This window comes from Leguminivora glycinivorella, chromosome Z (genome assembly GCF_023078275.1).
Source record: "Leguminivora glycinivorella isolate SPB_JAAS2020 chromosome Z, LegGlyc_1.1, whole genome shotgun sequence".
NCBI classification, from domain to species: domain Eukaryota; kingdom Metazoa; phylum Arthropoda; class Insecta; order Lepidoptera; family Tortricidae; genus Leguminivora; species Leguminivora glycinivorella.
This window is the reverse complement of record NC_062998.1, coordinates 48,955,970-48,975,195: the sequence shown is the minus strand read 5'-3', so window position 1 is coordinate 48,975,195 and position 19,226 is coordinate 48,955,970. Positions and strand designations below refer to the sequence as shown.

Genomic DNA, 19,226 nt, shown 5'->3' with positions numbered 1-19,226 from the left:
ACGCGATTGCAATGCAATTCATGGTTGCATACTGGTATGCTACTCGTTTCCGCACACAGTGCTACGCAACTGAGACGATTTTTATCATTTGCAGTGCAACATTCGTGCGTACAAGATGTCGGACTCTAGCGACGAAGACAATGTTCTTCTCTACGTATTATATAGAAATAGAAATAAACGGAAATATGTTAAAGCTGTCTGTATTTTGCACAATTACGTACGTAAAAGAGAAGGTATACCGTACAGACCTCGAGAATTCGAAACTCAACAATCAAAAGGCCCCATTTTAACACCTGAGCGTCTTCAGATATCTCCAGTTTCATCACCACAAAATCTGAGAAATTATCTTGCTAACTATCTAATAACCCCACATGCTTCACTTCCTTGGCAGTCAAATTATTGTGTATAAATGTAGTTTAGGGTTTATATAAAAATAAATAACGCTTCGATTCTCTCGTAGTTTAATTATTGTGCAACCTTCTATCACTAAAACCGAAAGTACCAAAAATCACTAATAACTTCTAAACCGATTACCTTAGTTACAAAAATTATATTGTTCCATTCGTTTTAGACCTAAACCTACCAAATTACACTAAAAACAGCAAAATATCTACACAAACAAAAAAACATGTTTTCAAGTTACGTAATATTTGGGTGGTATACCTACCTACTACTATTAGCTAGGTAGTACTATTTAGAAGGCGAAACACGATGAATTTTGAATCGTGACGTTATTTATCACTCACCCCTTCATAGTTTGTAGTAGGTTAATGTAATAATAGTAGGTAATAAACCCTTCATTTCATAAAAACAAAATATAATACCTATACTGACCTGTCATATTCATTTTTTTGCCAATATCATTCCACGCCTTTTCCACCACATCTTTTCTCATATATTCTGGCAGCTTATAATTATACAAACACGGATAATTTTCCACTTCTTGGACAAATCGAATATTAAACTTTTGATCCACCGCCATTTTTGTTTGCAACGTGCATGCGACTCGAGTAGCGTGCGACCAGCAATGACAGTCGCGTGCGACTGGTAGCATACGGGTCGTAGACGCGTCTCGTCGTGTGCGGAGCGACGTTAATTTGTATGCAGGCTACTCACGAGCGACGCGTATCATACGCGTATGAGACGAAAGTCGCTTGAGAGTAGCCTCGTGAGCGGAGGGCCTTACAGTTACTAGGTGGTCTCAATAATAGCCCCATAACAAGCTCTCTTTAATGGCGACCAATCATCTAGCGTGAAGTGTCATCAAACGCCCAAAGGAGTTGAACAGCCACTGATGCCGCTGACTTTTTTTTCTACATTGGCTCCTCGCCAGATTCTCTGTGCTTTTTACCTGTTCAATCTCAAGTTTGTCAAGGTCAAACAGAATCCTGAACCAAGTAGGTATCGTTGTTTTACGTACTGGAGTACCGGGCCGGAGCCTGCAGGGTTTTTCATCCACCTTTACCTGTTCAATCCCAGGTTTATCAGGGTCATACAGAGTCCTGACCTCGACATGCTCTGATACAAGTCTGTGTCCAGTGCTGTCCACAGACGGGGATGGTGTGCCATCTGTGTAAGATATATATTCAGGCAAAGTATCTTCTTCTAAAGGAGTAGGTATCTATATTTTACGTACTCCGGCCTGCAGGGAGTTTCCCATCCATCTTTATACCTGTTCAATCCCCGGTTTGTCAGGATCATACAGAGTCCTGACTTCAACGTGTTCTGGCACCAGTCTGTGTCCACAGACAGGGATGGTGTGCCATTTGTGCAGGATGTTCAGGCAAAGGTTCTCCTTACTTGCTAAAGGATTTGTATATTTCGTTCCTGAAACCAAATAGCCAGTCGTCAGGGCTTGATACTCGTACCTGCAATGTTACTTGAAACTTATGCAACTATCTCGGGTTTGCACCTTGATTATGAATGGTCGTACAAACCGTTATTTGTTTGTCTCATGCTCTCAAATTTTGAGTGACAGAGAGATGTAGATAAGATTCAGGATATTGGAGTTATAGCTTGCGATTCTGTCAGTTAATAATATACTAGGATGCTATACCACAGAATACATATTAGTACTTATACATAACCCTACTATGTTATATAAATTAAATATAACAAGATCATACCATCCCATACATTGAAATGCGACCGCCTGCTCCACCACACATAGATGGCGCCACAAAAAAAATGTCTTGTAGCTTTCGATTATACTTGTAGATGGCGTTAGTGTCACTTTTGACGATTTACGGCTCGAAATTGACACTTAATGCCAATTACAAATAATAATTTTTTTGTTTGAAAGTATGATCTTGTTATATTTAATTTATGGTTATACCTACCTACATATGCGTAGCTTCACGACGTTAATTCGTTCGTTCTGTTAAATAATTGTTTGAAAGCAACTGGTACCAGAGTCGAGATCCTTATACTCCACACCATTTAAGATTAGAGAGGATGGGTCGGGGAACTCAGGGGGTGGTAGGTGGTTCTTCTCACACAGCTGCTCCAATATGGCCGACGGCCGATCACTGTCGCGCCATCTATTCGGACCATTTCTGAAACAATTTGTGATGCTGATGAATTACATTCTGGAGGAAGGTATTCAATGCCTATGTCACAGTGTAAAAAAAGAGAACTATCGTACAGTATGGCCCACTCCCTGCTTCCCACTGAAAGTGTCGCCCCCTGCTCTTGGTTACCTCACAGCAAAGAGGACTGAGTATTATAGAGAGTTACTCCACACAGGCTTAAAACTTTTGAACCTCAGTTTTGACAATTTGGCCCATATTCTTAGCTTGATTGTGTTAAAATGATATTAGCGCCAATAGCGCCATCTAGGAGAGTCAACCAAAGGTATAATGCCACCGTACGTTTTTCTTGACGGTTCCGAGGTACGTTTTTTCTAAGACTTTAGACACGGAGCTACATCTGTCTTTGCCTATGTCGATCTGTGTTTGCTGATGTATGTACGAATCGACTGTTACCTACTTTCCCTGCTACACATGTAATCTATTGTTGAACTAATTTTAATAATGTCCTAGTTACATATTCTGTTAGTAGGTAAAGTCCAAACCGTATCATAATGGACTTGCAACGCAAATTGCATGCATTAATAATTCCGTATGATTAGAGACAGAAAGCCCAAACGAGAATGTTACAGGAATTACAATGCAATTTTGCAGAAATCTGAGATACTGAATTGACAATAAATATAATTATAGTAGGTATTTTTTTCTCGGAAGCCAGGCCAACACTGGTCCTATATTTAGTGTAGGCCCTGTCAAGGTCGATACTGGTGCTGCCAATCAGCTCATCAGCCATAGACCCACAGTCCAGCACTGATATCTTCAGAAGAGTCTTCAAGCAACATCTAGCCCCTATACCCCGGAAACTCTGTGGTGGATCTTACATGTTATACTCAGATGCCAGGCCAACATTGGTCCTATATTTAGTGTAGACCCTGTCCAAGGTCTATACTGGTGCTGCCAATCAGTTCATCAGCCATAGACCCACAGTCCAGCACTGATATCTTCAGAAGAGTCTTCAGGCAGCATTTAGCTTCTATACCCTGGAAACTTTTGGTGGATCTTACATGTTATACTCAGATGCTAGGCCCACACTGGTCCTATATTTAGTGTAGGCCCTGTCCAAGGTCAATACCGGTGCTGCCAATCAGCTCATCCATCATAGTCCCGCAGTCCAGCACTGATATCTTCAGAAGAGTCTTCAAGCAACATTTAGCCCCTATACCCTGGAAACTCGATGGTGGTTCTTACATGTTATACTCAGATGCCAAGCCAACATCGGCCCTATATTTCGTGTAGGCTCTGTCCTCGAGGTCGATACTGGTGCTGCCAATCAGCTCATCCGCCATAGTCCCACAGTCCAGCACGGATATCTTCAAGAGATAGTCGTCAGGCAACGTGCAGTCGAGCTCGTACATTCTGCAAAGAATTTTTACGTTATTGTCTGTCAAAGATAGTCTAGGACCTACATAACATTGATACACTTTCGAAGAAGTAATAAAACCATTTTTGTATAGAGCAGAAAAATCTGTAAAAAATTCAAATAATGGCAACTCCGAAAGACTAACCGAAAACAAATATGTCTACTGGGTCAATCCGCGGCAAGAGTAACACGAGTTACGATTTCATGGCATTTATTCAAGATCTCTAAATAAGTGTTACTTTCCCTATATATGCATAGATTCTTTCATTAAATTTGCAACTATAGTCGTGACTCACGTTACGTTTACGTGGATTTACCCTATCAGTACAGAATGAAAAATGCCATAATCATAACTAACTTCCCAAAAATAGGTTCAGTTTCCCTCTGCACACTGGACTCGCGGTCGCTAAGCTTCTTAGAGTTGCACTGCACAGCCACGTAGCACCTCGACGTGTTGAACCCCTTGGCGGCCATACCGGAGCACTTCACCGCGTATATGCGCACTAGGTACCGGGCTGGCTCGTTGTCGGGGTAACTGTCGAAGTAACTGAAAGAATGATTGGGAAAATTTAAATTTTGAAAAAACCTTGACACTGTGGACCGGTTTACATCAAACATAAAAAAAACAAAAAAAAATCTGGTTCAGGTTCAGTCGTTCGAAAGCTACGATGCCACAGACATTTAGACAGACACGTCAAACTTATAACAGTCCGTCGTTTTTGCGTCGGGGTAAAAAAAAACAGTTGGCTTTTTAAACAAATCTATAGAAATACTATGAATACCTCCAAAATCTGTACCTTTAGTTTAGATATTCAAAGAAATGTAAACAAAATCTACCCTCAAAAACTCTTTTTCCCCTCACTAGCTCGGAAACACGTGTTTTGTCCTTAATACCAGCGGGTAAAAACGCATTTTATCCACTAGTGGGTAAAGTAATTTGACCTTGAATAAAGTCAAATTAACTGCTTTAAAATTGATAAAAGTAGGTGAATCTAGTAATAAAGATGATTTACCACCTGTGGAACTACTGGAAGCAGTGATAAACGCATTTTTTGCGTTGTAGTTTCCTCGCTATACGTGAGGGGAAAAGTTTTGTGTTACACTCGGGTGCAAATGTATTTTACTTCTCGTGTGTTAAAAAAATTCCACACTCGGCGTTAAAATACAACTTTGCCCCCTTGTATAACAAATAACTATTAGCCACTTTAGGGTAAAAAAAAACATTACACGACCAAACAAGTAGGTTAAAGACAGCCGCTCAGTGATAGATCCGCTTGGTTTTGTATTTACTTTACTTGGTTAACCGACAAAACCCGAAAATGTAAGCAGCAGAAAGGCTATGGAAATTCCCATAGAAAATATTTAACGAACGCTAAATTCGGGAACATGTACGGTTTGGTGGAACAAAAGTATAATAAAGAGTACTGTCGTACAGTATGGCCACTCCCGCTCCCCGCTGAAAGTGCCGCCCACCCCCTCTTGGTTACCTCACAGTTACCGCCTGTCAAAAACGCGAACAGTCGGCCTGTCATATTTCACTAAGCACATAGTACGCGTTCGCCTACACGAGCCTAGACTGTGTGCTAGGAACGCGCCTCTTTCATTATATTTGATCGCCAGTGTCCGAGGTGTGGTAGAACTGACCGTTAATATATTGTATTTTTAACTTACCCCCTCTCTAGGTCGACGCCGCTACTGCTGACTGCCACTGTGTCTTCTGGCGACGGCCATTGGTATATCGCTATACTGGCCTGCCAACAAATCACAGATGCCATAGATCAAGCAAACGTATCTATAATACTTAGCGTGTCAAATGAACTCGGTAAAATCCACTGAGTTGTCCGTCGTTGTTAGCTTGCAGCTTTCAGGCGTCAATTTTTGAAAGTTGAAGTTAACAAAAGCATAAAAAATGCCTTGTTACGTGATATTTAATTGCAACAACACAAAAATTGTGACCACTCAAGGGTCTGAGACATCTTTAAAATCACAGGCAAGTAACAACTTCACAACTTCAATACAAAATCTGACACGCTCGGCCCCTATACAAATAGATGAACTTGTTTATTCTATCTACTTAAATCTAGTTCTGTGCAACAAATACATTATAGTTAGTTATTTGTTATACAAGGGGGCAAAGTTGTATTTTACCGCCGAGTGTTTTACAAATTGATGGATGTGTATACTGTATAGTTACTCGCCCAGCGGTGAGATATCAAAATCGCCGTGTCTCTTTTATTTGCACGGGAGTGCTTATCTTTTGTTCGTTTTTATAGCCGATAGCTCATAGCTTACTAGCTCGCGGTGGGACCAGTGCCTAAACCCAGCTTTTTATTTGCATGCTTCATTTTGAAGCATCTAGTGTAGTCAACTGACGGGTCTGGAAAATCTGAACACGTTTTGTATTCGTGATGCCTGTCAGTTGCGCGGCTTTGTTACTTTTTATTCCTAGTTGATACCTAGGCCTGCAGTGCTGTCCATCGCAGTCTGATATTTGAGCGGTTAACAAAAGAGTGTGCATTAATTAGACTCATGCCTTCAAAATATCGACTTTTTGCACTCGTTTTACAAGATTTGTGTGCCTCATACATGCATAAATGTGTCGGAAAATGTATACATATAATGCTTAATCTTCTCATTTTCTAGCGCGTCTGACGTACCATACAAAAAAGTGACCTTTTGGAGAGAAAATATTTTTTTTTTGTGTAAGGCACATGGTTTTGAGTAATATGAGCTCTAAAAGTCTTGAAGAGTCTTATAATGAAGGTAAGTATACTTTTTCTGAAGAGTAATTGAGCCTATATATTATTATGTACTAGCTTTTGCTCGCGGCTTCGCTGGCGTTAGAGACAAAAAGTACCCTATGTCACTCTCCATCCCTTCATCTCCACTTAAAAAATCACGTCAATTCATCGCTCCGTTTTGTCGTGAAAGACGGACAAACAAACAGACACACACACTTTCCCATTTATAATATTAGTAATGGATTCGTCCCAACTGGTGGGTACAGGTGCCGTAGCCGAATGGCATTTCTGCGACGCGAAACGAAAACGAAACGCCGCGAAAGGTAGTCCGGCTCTGTCGCGGCAATACGCAAGAGCGATAGAGATAGATATCTACGAGCGTTTCGTTTCGTGAGCGTTTGTGCCATTCGGCTACGCACCCTGGCCTTCTCTAAAGAGTGAGAGGGCTCGGGCCACAGATATAAATGTTCGGGCTTCAGTCCCCACGCTACAACAATGCAGATTGAGGAGTAATTAATAAATAATACCTAATAAACAGTGTTATAGCGAAGTCTCGGTCACCACCTTGAGCACAGTATAGGGAACTTGACTGTAGTTAAAATAATAGTATTTTATACAATCGTGATATAATACAAAGCTTTTCAGTCGAGTACCATGTTTAGGCCACGAAGCTTGCTGAGTGGCCTAATAGTACGGTACGAGAGTGAAAAGCTTAATTATATCACTATTGTATACAATACTTTTTCTACGAGTCATCATCTTCATCATCAATAGACGGAAATATCATCATTCATGCAAGTTAAAATTAATGTTAATAGAGTCGTTCACCGTTGTATCAACATCGAAATTTTGGCAAAAAATTTTCCAGGTATCGCAAATTAGTATAGAAATTGTATAAAGTTCTATTTTTGAAATTATTACAGTTAACTAAAGTCAACTATAATGAGCTTATTATAATTGAGTCGGAACTGCCATAGAGTAACCAACACTGAAAAGACAGATTACAGTCGACAAGTAGAAAAAATATTTTATACCATGCACGAAATAAAGCATCAGATAATTATAAGAAAAACATGGACAGAAGTTATTTTTAAATCCAATTTCTATATAATATTTAAGTAAGGTAGAAATATATAAAGTAACTGAGTTGACCGCGACGTCACTCAATTCGATTTCATATAAATTCCATGTTAGCAAGTCGTTAAAATTCGTTTTGACAGTTCTTAAAAAGAAGCTGATTTGATTAGGAGTGGGAGGCAAGTAGCCTTTTATAAAGAGTAATATCGTACAGTATGGCCACTCCCGCTCCTCACTAACCTAAACCACCGGAAAATCCTAGCTATTTCCAAATTTGTATACAAAAGCCAAAGACCGTCACACATAATCCATAGATTTAAGATATAGAGACAAACTAGCCATATCTTCAAGCAACTTACAAGTTAGTAATACCCTGTTTCTTTATAATATATGTGTACCATATTGCAGTATCAGGTTGCCATGTAACCATTGTACCTAGTGTAAGATCTGTAGGTACACCAACATGAGAGCCATAAAAATTGTATTCTATTCTATTCTATTGGTTATTCTATTATATTCTATTCTATTGGTTATTCTATTCTATTCTATTCTATTCTATTCTATTCTATTCTATTCTATTCTATTCTATTCTATTCTATTCTATTCTATTCTATTCTATTCTATTCTATTCTATTCTATTCTATTCTATTCTATTCTATTCTATTCTATTCTATTCTATTCTATTCTATTCTATTCTATTCTATTCTATTCTATTCTATTCTATTCTATTCTATTCTATTCTATTCTATTCTATTCTATTCTATTCTATTCTATTCTATTCTATTCTATTCTATTCTATTCTATTCTATTCTATTCTATTCTATTCTATTCTATTCTATTCTATTCTATTCTATTCTATTCTATTCTATTCTATTCTATTCTATTCTATTCTATTCTATTCTATTCTATTCTATTCTATTCTATTCTATTCTATTCTATTCTATTCTAGTCTATTTTATTCTATTCTATTCTATTCTAAGATCACCGCCTTCTGCATCTGATCCAGCCACCTAGCGAGAGTCTCTCAAGACAACAGCCAGTGACGTGGCAATAATACTTGCCTTCAAGTAGCCGCAGCGCAGTTTCTCGTCCTTATCAGGGATGCCCGTCTTGCTACAGTTGTAGATCTTGATGGTGCTGCACCAGTCCTTGAACCTGCCGAACTCTGGCTGCTCCTCCAACTCCGAGTCGTATATCTTGAAACAGATAACCACGATACAAAATTTAAATTTTGAAAAAAAAAACCCTGACATAGCTGTCATCGGTCCACTAGTGGACCGATTTCCGTCGAACATGGCTAAGGACGACACTCACGACTAACGCCGTGGCTTGCGTGGGCTACGGTCGCGCGACGGCGATGCGACGCATACGAAATCAAACCTTATCGATATGGAAGTAGACGATGCGATGAGACGCAACGACGACGGTCGCGCGACCGTCGCCCACGCAAGACACGGCGTAACAGCTTTCGTCAAACTTATAACAATTAGGTGTATTTAATATACGTATACTATCTAAACAATTTTACAAGTATGAAAACTTGGCACCGGCTAACGATTAGGGCGCATGGTCGCAGTCGAAACCTTGAGGTGTGGATAACAAAAGACTACTTATTTGAAGATTAACAGGAAAGGGAATTACTTGCTAGCGTCTATATTTCCGAGTTTATACCAGGCAACCTTCAAATCAAGGGTGAATAGGCACGAGCTCGCCCCATCGTAAGCGGCCATGAGTACGCCCGTTTACAATTTAAGAAAAAAAAAAACCGGCCAAGAGCGTGTCGGGCCACGCTCAGTGTAGGGTTCCGTAGTTTTCCGTATTTTTCTCAAAAACTACTGTACCTATCAAGTTCAAAACAATTTTCCTAGAAAGTATTTATAAAGTTCTACTTTTGTGATTTTTTTCATATTTTTTAAACATATGGTTCAAAAGTTAGAGGGGGGGACGCACTTTTTTTTCCTTTAGGAGCGATTATTTCCGAAAATATTAATATTATCAAAAAACCCTTATTCATTTTTTAATACCTATCCAACAATATATCACACGTTGGGGTTGGAATGAAAAAAAATATCAGCCCCCACTTTACATGTAGGGGGGGTACCCTAATAAAACATTTTTTTCCATTTTTTGTTTTTGCACTTTGTTGGCGTGATTGATATACCAAATTTCAGCTTTCTAGTGCTAACGGTTACTGAGATTATCCGCGGACGGACGGACGGACGGACAGACAGACATGGCGAAACTATAAGGGTTCCTAGTTGACTACGGAACCCTTAAAAGGGCACATCTCTAGCATGGTTAATTGCTTCACTCTATACATGGATTCTAAAGCTGCGTTTTCACTTAGTTTTCTGAACATTTCTGTATGAGCATTCGTTCGTTAGTGCGCAGATGAAAACACTTGACTTCCATACCACTTGACTACCAACCATAGAGGAATAAGTAAGAGAAGAGTTGTAACTCTATACATCAGTAAATGCGGGTTATTTGTATAGGCATAGTTAAGTGACATCTAGCGACAATCACGCGTCAATCACGCGTCAACTAGCGTAAATTATCAGTACTGCTACTTGTCAGTAGATGTCGCGACGAACGAAAAGTTTATTGCTCACCAATTTTTAGCTAATATTACAGTAGTATTAATCAGTATTCTGTTTTCAATTCCTTCTGCTTGTAATATAAGTTGTAAACTGTTCTAATATTAAGTTTTTGGCAGACGAGACACAGTTTCCACCTAGTATCGAGTAGTGGTACTGATAATTCACGCTATTTGACGCGTGATTGACGCGTGATTATCGCTAGATGTCACTTAACTATGCCTACTCTTCCCTAACTTCCCTTACTTATCCTCTATGCTACCAACGAACGAATGCTCGCTCAGAACTGTTCAGAACACTAAGTGAAACGCAGCCATATGATTTTATATGATTGATCAACAATACGAGTGATTCTCAATGCGAACCTTCATTCTAAAGTATACAGAACCTGAATAGAACTCATATTGCTTTTACGTGGAATCTGTAAAGCTCCACGGGTAGTCAATAAGGCTAATCAGGGGGGTTACCATGACATACTAAAGACGTTCAGTTTAGGTTGAGAGAAAGGGACGAAGCTATAGCAGTTCCATAGCTCCGTCCCTCTCTCTCAACCTAAACTGAACGGCTTTAGTACTTCATGGTAGCCCCCCAGGGCAGGATATAGAGTATAATGCTTTAGGTACTTGATCCTGCTACTTCAGTAAACTTTAGTATTTTCTAGACTGACTTTTTTTTTAATACTTCGTCGGTGGCAAACAAGCATACGGTCCACCTGGTGGAAAGCGGTCATCGTAACCTATGAACGCCTGCAACTCAAGGAGTGTCACATGCGCGTTGACCAATGCCAACCCATTAGAAGCTTGTGTACAAGTTCCAAGGAGGGTTCGGGTTGCCGACGACTCAAAGGACAATAGACGGAACAAATTAGTTCCGTAGATCCTTCCATCACCAGCACACCGCACCCTCGTTGAGCTCTGGCAGCCTTACTCACCGGCAGGAACACAACACTATGAGTGGGGTCTAGTGCTATTTGGCGGCGGTCTTCTGTAAGGCGGAGGTACTTCCCCAGTTGGGCTCTGCTCTAGATTCGAGCGAGATGATATATTATGCGCTGTGCTGTGCCCTACCACACAAAGCGGAATATCATTCGCTATGCCCTACCTCTTACTGACTAAAAAAATGTAGCGAAATTTAGCGGTGACCGAAGGTTTGATGCAAGTGGTGCAACCGACCCGTCGGCTCTTCTGATTCGGCTTCTCTTGCTGATTTTAGGGTTCCGCACCTCAAAAAGGAAAAACGGAACCCTTATTAGGATCACTCGTGCGTCTGTATGTCCGTCTGTCACAGCCAATTTTCTCCAAAATTACTAAACCGATTAACTGGTGACCGAACAGCTGGCGACTTCCTCGCACAACGTATCAGCATTGCGATACAGGGAGGAAATGTCGCCAGTATCCTTGGTACAATGCCTCAAGGGCCTATTTTAGACATTATTAGCTAGCTTTTAAGTTTAGTCTTAGTTTCTTATATAATTATGTATGTATATGTTCATGTAAATAAAGGTATATTTTCTAATTTGGAACACATATGTTAACCTGTGACCCAAAGACGGACATGTAGGTAATTACAATTAAGGAAATTTAATTCTACGGTCCACTTTTGGCAGGTAAAAGTGAAAATTAAAAATTAAAGTTTTTGATATTTACTTAGGTACTTACATATCAAATGAAAGAGCTTTTTATAAGTATTTCAAAAATATTTTTTTAAATAATATTTAGTCAAGTATTTTTTATATTTTGCCTGTTTTTGGATACCTACGCCCGTTGCGGCAGCGGCCCTGTAAGTGTTGAAACAATTCGGTGCGATTCAGTTTTGAGTACTGGGGGGTTACCATGACGTACTAAAGATGTTCAGTTTAGGTTGAGAGAAAGGGACACAGCTATAGCAGTTACATAGCTCCGTCCCTCTCCTGGGGTCTCGTCGTCCTGGGGGGTTACCATGACGTGCTAAAGCCGTTTAGTTTAGGTTGAGAGAGAGGGACGGAGCTATGTAACTGCTATAGCTGTGTCCCTTTCTCTCAACCTAAACTGAACGTCTTTAGTACGTCATGGTAACCCGCCTGGTACTGGTACATACGCATCCCGATTTTCTTATTTGAATATCAATGTTAAAAAATGTTTACTCAATACATTTCTTGTTCGACAACTGATGTTCTAATGATACTTACAGTTTTTGCTGAATCAACTCACCGTTATAAGATTAGTTGTCATCTCTTTGTCGCCAGATGACTTCTCCTGTAACATAATTATTTAATAAATAATTAATTATACTTCGTATAATCCATGTTGACGCGCGGATTGCTTGTTACTTGAGTCAAGGCGCGAGTCTTCGTGAATGACACTATCTAAGCTTTCAATAAGACTTTATACAATCACTAGCTTATTCCCGCGGCTTTGGCCATACAAACTTTGGACCCCTATTTCACCCCCTTAGGAGGTGAATTTTGAAAAATCCTGTCTTAGTGCTCCTCTACACCTTTTAGGGAACCTACGTGCCTTTGAAATCTCAAGAACCAGCGGTTTCGGCTGTGCATTGATATGTCAGTCAGTCAGTCAAATTCTTCTAAGTATATTTAGATGTGTGCATTATTTTAAATCTAGTTTGAAACCAAGCATTACTGTGTTTTGAAATTATCGGATCCAATATCGGATGGAGGAACAATATCAGCAATATTCTATATATTAGACACACCTTTTACAAATTCTAACATTAAAATTTTCCTTTTACATATTTTATTTTCCGCCTTTTTCTACTAAACAGTTAGGATGCCAGAGTATTTAATTGATTTGAATTCTAATATTCATAAGCTCTTGATAATCACTCACGCTACATAGGTCCAACACACCACACCTCGGATACCGGCGACCAAATATATGAAAGAGGCGCGTTCCTAGCACACAGTCTAAGCTCCTGTAGGTGAACGCTTACTATGCTTGTATGAGTGAAATATTACAGGTCGACTGTGCGCGTTTTTGTGACGTAACTGCACTGCACAGGCGGTAACAGTGAGGAAACCGAGAGGAAACCAAGAGGGGGTGGGCGGCACTTTCAGCGAGGAGCGGGTGTGGCCATACCGTACGATAGTACTCTTTCTTATACTGTGGTCCACACAGTGCCTTGTGGTGACGGCATCAGAAAATAATAACACCACCACATCGCGTCCCATAGATGTCGAAGTCGTGGATGTCGTGGATGTGGATGTGGACGGCGATGTCCTTCGCGGGGTCCTTGTTCACGAGACCTGTGCACGCTGCCACCACAAAAAAAAACATCGAGACATCGAGACATCCAGTGAAAATGACATAGGCGTGACCTGATAACTAGAGAGCGGATTTCAGGTAGCAGCTATTTGAATATTAATATGGATATGACTAGCATAATTTATTATTTTTTTTTTACATTAAAAAAATGTATCTTAACATAAAACTAAGGGCCGGTTGCATCAAACCATCTGTCACCGTTGAAGCGTTCGTTCAATTTTATTGTATGGGAAGTTCCATAGACGTCTGCTGCGTGACGATGATGTGTCTGTCAAATGTGGTTGATGCAACTGGCCCTAAAACCCTTTTCGGATGCTTTTGTGAATATTGGGAAAAAAATTTGATGATAATAAATAAATAAATGTTTGTTAATTGTTTTAATAGTTTATATGAAATTTCTTCTTCTTTAATATTTTTTCTGCGCATTGCTCAGTAAAAACTTCTATTATAAACCACATGACATTGAAAAAATTGTACTAAGTAGTCATATCCATATTAATATTTAAATCGCTACTTGGAATCCGCTCTCTAGTGATAACCTTTAAATATTGCGCTACAGCGTGCGTAGCCGAATGGCACAAACGCTCACGAAACGAAAAGCTCGTAGATATAATATCTATCCTATTGCTCTTGCGTATTGGCGCGACAGAGCCAGACTACCTTTCGCGGCCTTTCGTTTTTGTTTCGCGTCGCAGAAATGCCATTCGGCTACGGCACTAGGCTTTATATACTTACTGGGTACTTACGTTTACTGAATTATAATATCTCGACCACCAATCATCGTCCGTCTCTTTCACGACGCTCTCTCTTTCTTTCGAGTAGACCGGCAACAACAGCTCTTCCTCTTCGGCCCCCTTGAAGAACAGTTTCTTCATTTTCTCCCATTTCACTTTTGAATCCTTTTCTTCGTCTTTAATGTAGGTTTTTGGATTATCGGAAACGGGGTACGTTAGGCTTCTTTTGACGAATGTTTTGCGATTTACTGAATAATAAATAAATAAATCCATATTAATATTTTTTGTGAAAGGGCATTTATTTGTGTGATGGGCACAGATATTTGTTCCTGAGTCATGGATCAATCAATTTATCATGTATGCAAACCATGTATTACATTCTATGTTACAATATGAAGGAGGTATATCGGTCGCAATATTAGCACCCATAGTTATTTACTAAATTATATCTAGTTTATTCCGTTTCATGTTTTCTATATATAACAACAATGTTACAAGATCTAATTTAAGGAAGTTTAAATCGATGTTTGCTTAGTTTGGGGCTAAGTTGATCTGTGTAAGGTGTCCCAATATTTATTTATTTATTTGTTTTATTATTTTGTGTCCTTCAACAAAAAAGTGCTATTTTGCTCCGTCCTAACTCCTAATAAAGAACAAAAGGTCCTCTTTCCAAATGGGTGATAGTATATTACGATACAAATGCGGAAAAGAGGAAGTTCGTAACGAGTCGCTTCCTCTTCGCACGTGTATCGTACGACGTTTTTCAGTACATATGGCTCTTTGAAGTTTCGATCTAACAAGAAATGTCCTACTTTGTGAACTACTGCGGGAAATAGTTATTTGTTTTACAAGGGGGCAAAGTTGTTGTTTAACCGCACGTGCCAATATTGATACCCGAGCAAACGAAAGATTCCAATTTTGAACCGCGAGCGTAGCGAGAGTTTCAAGGCACGAAGGTTAAACAAAGTTTACCACCGAGTGAAACACAAAATTTTTAATCACACCAACACGAACAACATACTGACTATGACACATCAAACTAAATCAAACCTATCAATTTAAACAATATTTTATGATTCAAAATCATCATTTACACGTAAATCCAGCCAGCTCAAGACACCAAGTCAAAATTTGTATTAAATTACTATGTACTCTTGTGGATAAAATGCAATTTTGCTATCTGTTTTCGAATAGCAAAGTATGCCTTTACTTTACCAGTTGGTGTGGTGAAAAACACTATATTGTACTGAAAAACGTAACAGATGCTTCACCTACCCGCAAAGCGACAAATACCTTTATTTAACTATTAATACTAATAAGTTACTACGTAAAACTCAGAAGAATAGTAGGTACGTGCCACGCAACTACACAGGCGGGCGCGTGGCACCCCTCGGCCACTTATTTATTCGAATGAACGGCCAGCGTGTAGTACTTAACGCGCGTCCGCGAGCGAGTGATGTAGACCTGGGTGGCTAGCCGAATGGCACAATCGCTCACGAAACGCTCACGAAACGAAGCGCTAGTAGATCTCTATCGCGCTTGCGCCAGGCCCCGTAGCCGAATGGCATTTCTCCGACGCCAAACGAAAGCGATACGCCGCTGGCTCTGTCGCGCCAATACGCAAGCGCGATAGAGATAGATATCTACTAGCGCTTCGTTTCGTGAGCGTTTCGTGAGCGTTTGTGCCATTCGGCTAGCCACCCTGGGTGCGTAGTCGAATGGCACAAACGTTCAAGAAACGAAACGCTAGTAGATATCTATCTCTATCGGTCGTGCGTATTGGCGCGACAGAGCCAGACTAGCTTTCGCGGCGTTTCGTTTTCGTTTCGCGTCGGAGAAATGCCATTCGGCTACGGGGCCTGCTATTGCTATTACAGACGGCATAGTCACCTTGCGTAAAGAGACTATTAACGACCGGTTTCAAATATAGTTTTTCTTCCCTCTCATGCTTCGGCAGCCAGGTGAGAAGGTACTTCTGAGGTTTCTTCGTGTTGGAACCCACAAACAAGGTCCGTCCGAAGGTGGTCGTGTCAAACAACTTGATGTTCATCTGGGATCCGTTCGTCAAGTTACCTTGGAACGTCTGAAATAGATACGTATACATACAAATACGCCTATATCCCATAAAGGGGTAGGCAGAGCACATGAAACTACTAAACTTTCAGTGCCACTCTTGGCATTTAAAGGAACCGAAACTGGGACATTGTATCTACTTGTAGTACCTTTTTGTAGTGACAGGTTGCCAGTCGCAGGCTGTGAAATTCTTAACCCGTCACCCCGTCAAGAATCTATATTCTACGTCATCGTCAACCTCCTTGCGTTATCCCGGCATTAGCCACGGCTCATGGGAGCCCGAGCCTCCGCTTTGACAACTATATTCTAAGTATATGTATAATCCATACCATACTAATATTATAAATGGGAAAGTGTGTGTGTGTGTGTCTGTTTGTTTGTCAGTCTTTCACGGTAAAACGGAGCCACGAATTGACGTGATTTTTTGTGGAGATAGTTGAAGGGATGGAGAGTGACATAGGCTACTTTTTGTCTCTTTCTAACCCCCCAATTCCCTGATTAATGGGTGGTGGAAGTTTGTATGGAGAATTCCGCAATTTTAATTTATTCCTTTTAGCGATACACATGCATTTTTTACCTACACCAGGAAATTCCAAAAAGGTAAATTATTGCACCGCGCTCACTGAGGAAAATGTTATGAAATTATATAATTTGATATCTTTTGCCCATTTAGAGTTATTTAATATTTATCCTTTAATTAATAATGCGCATGGTATAATGGTGTGCTAAATATCAAAAAAGCCATTTGTGATTTTACTGCGGCACAGATCATTATTAGTAATAAAATACTTATAATATGTGAACTTATAAAGTGACACTGATTATTACACATGAAGTGATGTCCATACTAATATTATAAATGGGAAAGTGTGTGTGTCTGTTTGTTTGTCCGTTTTTCACGACAAAACGGAGCGACGAATTGTCGTGATTTTTTAAGTGGAGATAGTTGAAGGGATAGAGAGTGACATAGGCTACTTTCTGTCTCTTTCCAACGCGAGCGAAGCCGCGGGCAAAAGCTAGTAAATGAATGTATCCAGACATTTAAATTTAAATTGAAAGTGATCGTGAAATACCGGCTGTTGACTTAAAAACATGGAAGGTTCAGTGCAGTCGAAATTCGAGGCCCTTCTAACAGGCTATACTACGACGCTGCCAAGGAAGACCCCCGCCCATCAAGCCGTCTACATTTGCAATCTCACCTTGTATGCCATCACTTTAGCCCTATCCACGATAAGTTTAATATTCGGAGCTGTGTCATGGATCAAACTATCAAAATGGAGAAAATTCGACCATTATGTATTCCTAAGCCTCATGCTCGCGAGTGATATCAATATGATAGGCTTCAACCTATGTTCTCACTATAAGTTCTCACCAATAATGATTGTGTTACTATTATTAGTGCCCAGAATAATAATGACCCATTGGTTATTTGTTACAATATTAATGTTCTATTTAGACTTCGTCAAAGTGACCAACAACGAAGTCAGCAGGAAATACTTAAAAGCGAACATATTTTGCTGGATATTACCATTCTTGGAAGTACTGATTGTTTATGCTATAGAATATTACTGTGAGATAAAGGTTGTCGTCAGTTTCAATTATGGAGTGAACATTATTTTACTGCTAATCACTTTTGCGTTATATTTATCAGTGTTGCATTCTATAGTTAAAATTACATTGGCTCAAAGTGGGACGTGGCGATATTTCGTAGAAAAAATGTTAATAGGTATTGGTTTCAGCGTGACAACGGGTCTCTCATCATTGTTTCCTATACTGGTGCTGGAAGTGTTGCACGTTGACATGGTGTTGTATAACTTGGGCCTTATGCTATGTCTGATAACTATCATCATGGGCCACATAGCGTTCCTGTGTTTGAGACGACATAGGGAAATGTGGGCGGAATACAGACTTAGGAGAGAAACTGTTAGGGATGTTTATAAGAATACGTATTTGCCGGTATCTACTACAAGAGCTTGACTTTTTTTTGTGTATAAATAAATCAAAATGTGTTATTGAAATTATATTAATTATGTAAAATACTATAAAAAGGCTTTCTCGCTATACACCGTGTTTTTTTTTGTTTTCCGTTAAATTCGACACGTCGTTAGGTTCATTATTAGGAACCACCCTGTATATCACTTTTAGTTAAATTCGCAAAAAAAATTTTTTTCATCATTTTCATACATAATAAATGAATTTGTTAGTGTGAGAGACTCGAATAACATTCAAGTTAGTGTCAAGTGATTGACGGCACATGTCAAAACAAAAAACATTAGGAATTGGTAAAGGCTGTGACACACGTGTTCAGCAATAATCTTTATTTTTTTTAATAAATCGATAACCGCAAGAGTTAAGACGCTAGTTTCTTAGAGAAATTAATTGTATTTGATGTAATGAATCTTCCCTTAAAATTAACGGAATTCAATAAAAACAGGGTGTAGATACTTTTATTTATTTATTCTTGTATCCCTTCGATTATTGTGGATACTTATAACACAAAAATCATATAGAGTTCCGTTTTAACTTTAAGGAGCAGTGTCAGATACGAGTTTTTTTTAAAGTAGAGACGATCATCATCCTCCTTGCGTTATACCGCGATTTACCACGGTTCATGGGAGCCTGGGGTCCGCTTTGGCAACTAATCCAAAGTAGTGACGATACAGTTCTCGTATATATTTTATATGAATTGAAATTTATATGAAAGAAAATTTAATTAAATCACAGTGTGACGTGAAAACGAAATTTTCAAAGCCCGTGTATTTCAAAAGCCACCCCCTTTGCCTAAAGTTTGATTGT

General features: G+C 39.5%; 1 protein-coding gene across 1 annotated transcript in view; it reads right to left on the bottom strand.

Moving 5' to 3' along the window:
* LOC125240508 (otoferlin-like) overlaps nt 1-19,226 on the bottom strand; it is a 45,876-nt gene that overhangs the window by 8,100 nt on the left and 18,550 nt on the right. The window contains exons 19-27 of the mRNA XM_048148399.1: nt 16,248-16,440; nt 13,510-13,613; nt 12,553-12,597; nt 8,828-8,962; nt 5,620-5,699; nt 4,307-4,495; nt 3,777-3,944; nt 2,404-2,555; nt 1,673-1,827 (exon numbers count right to left, since the gene is read on the bottom strand). Coding sequence (XP_048004356.1) covers nt 1,673-1,827; nt 2,404-2,555; nt 3,777-3,944; nt 4,307-4,495; nt 5,620-5,699; nt 8,828-8,962; nt 12,553-12,597; nt 13,510-13,613; nt 16,248-16,440 — 1,221 coding nt within the window. The remainder of the gene's footprint in view (nt 1-1,672; nt 1,828-2,403; nt 2,556-3,776; nt 3,945-4,306; nt 4,496-5,619; nt 5,700-8,827; nt 8,963-12,552; nt 12,598-13,509; nt 13,614-16,247; nt 16,441-19,226) is intronic.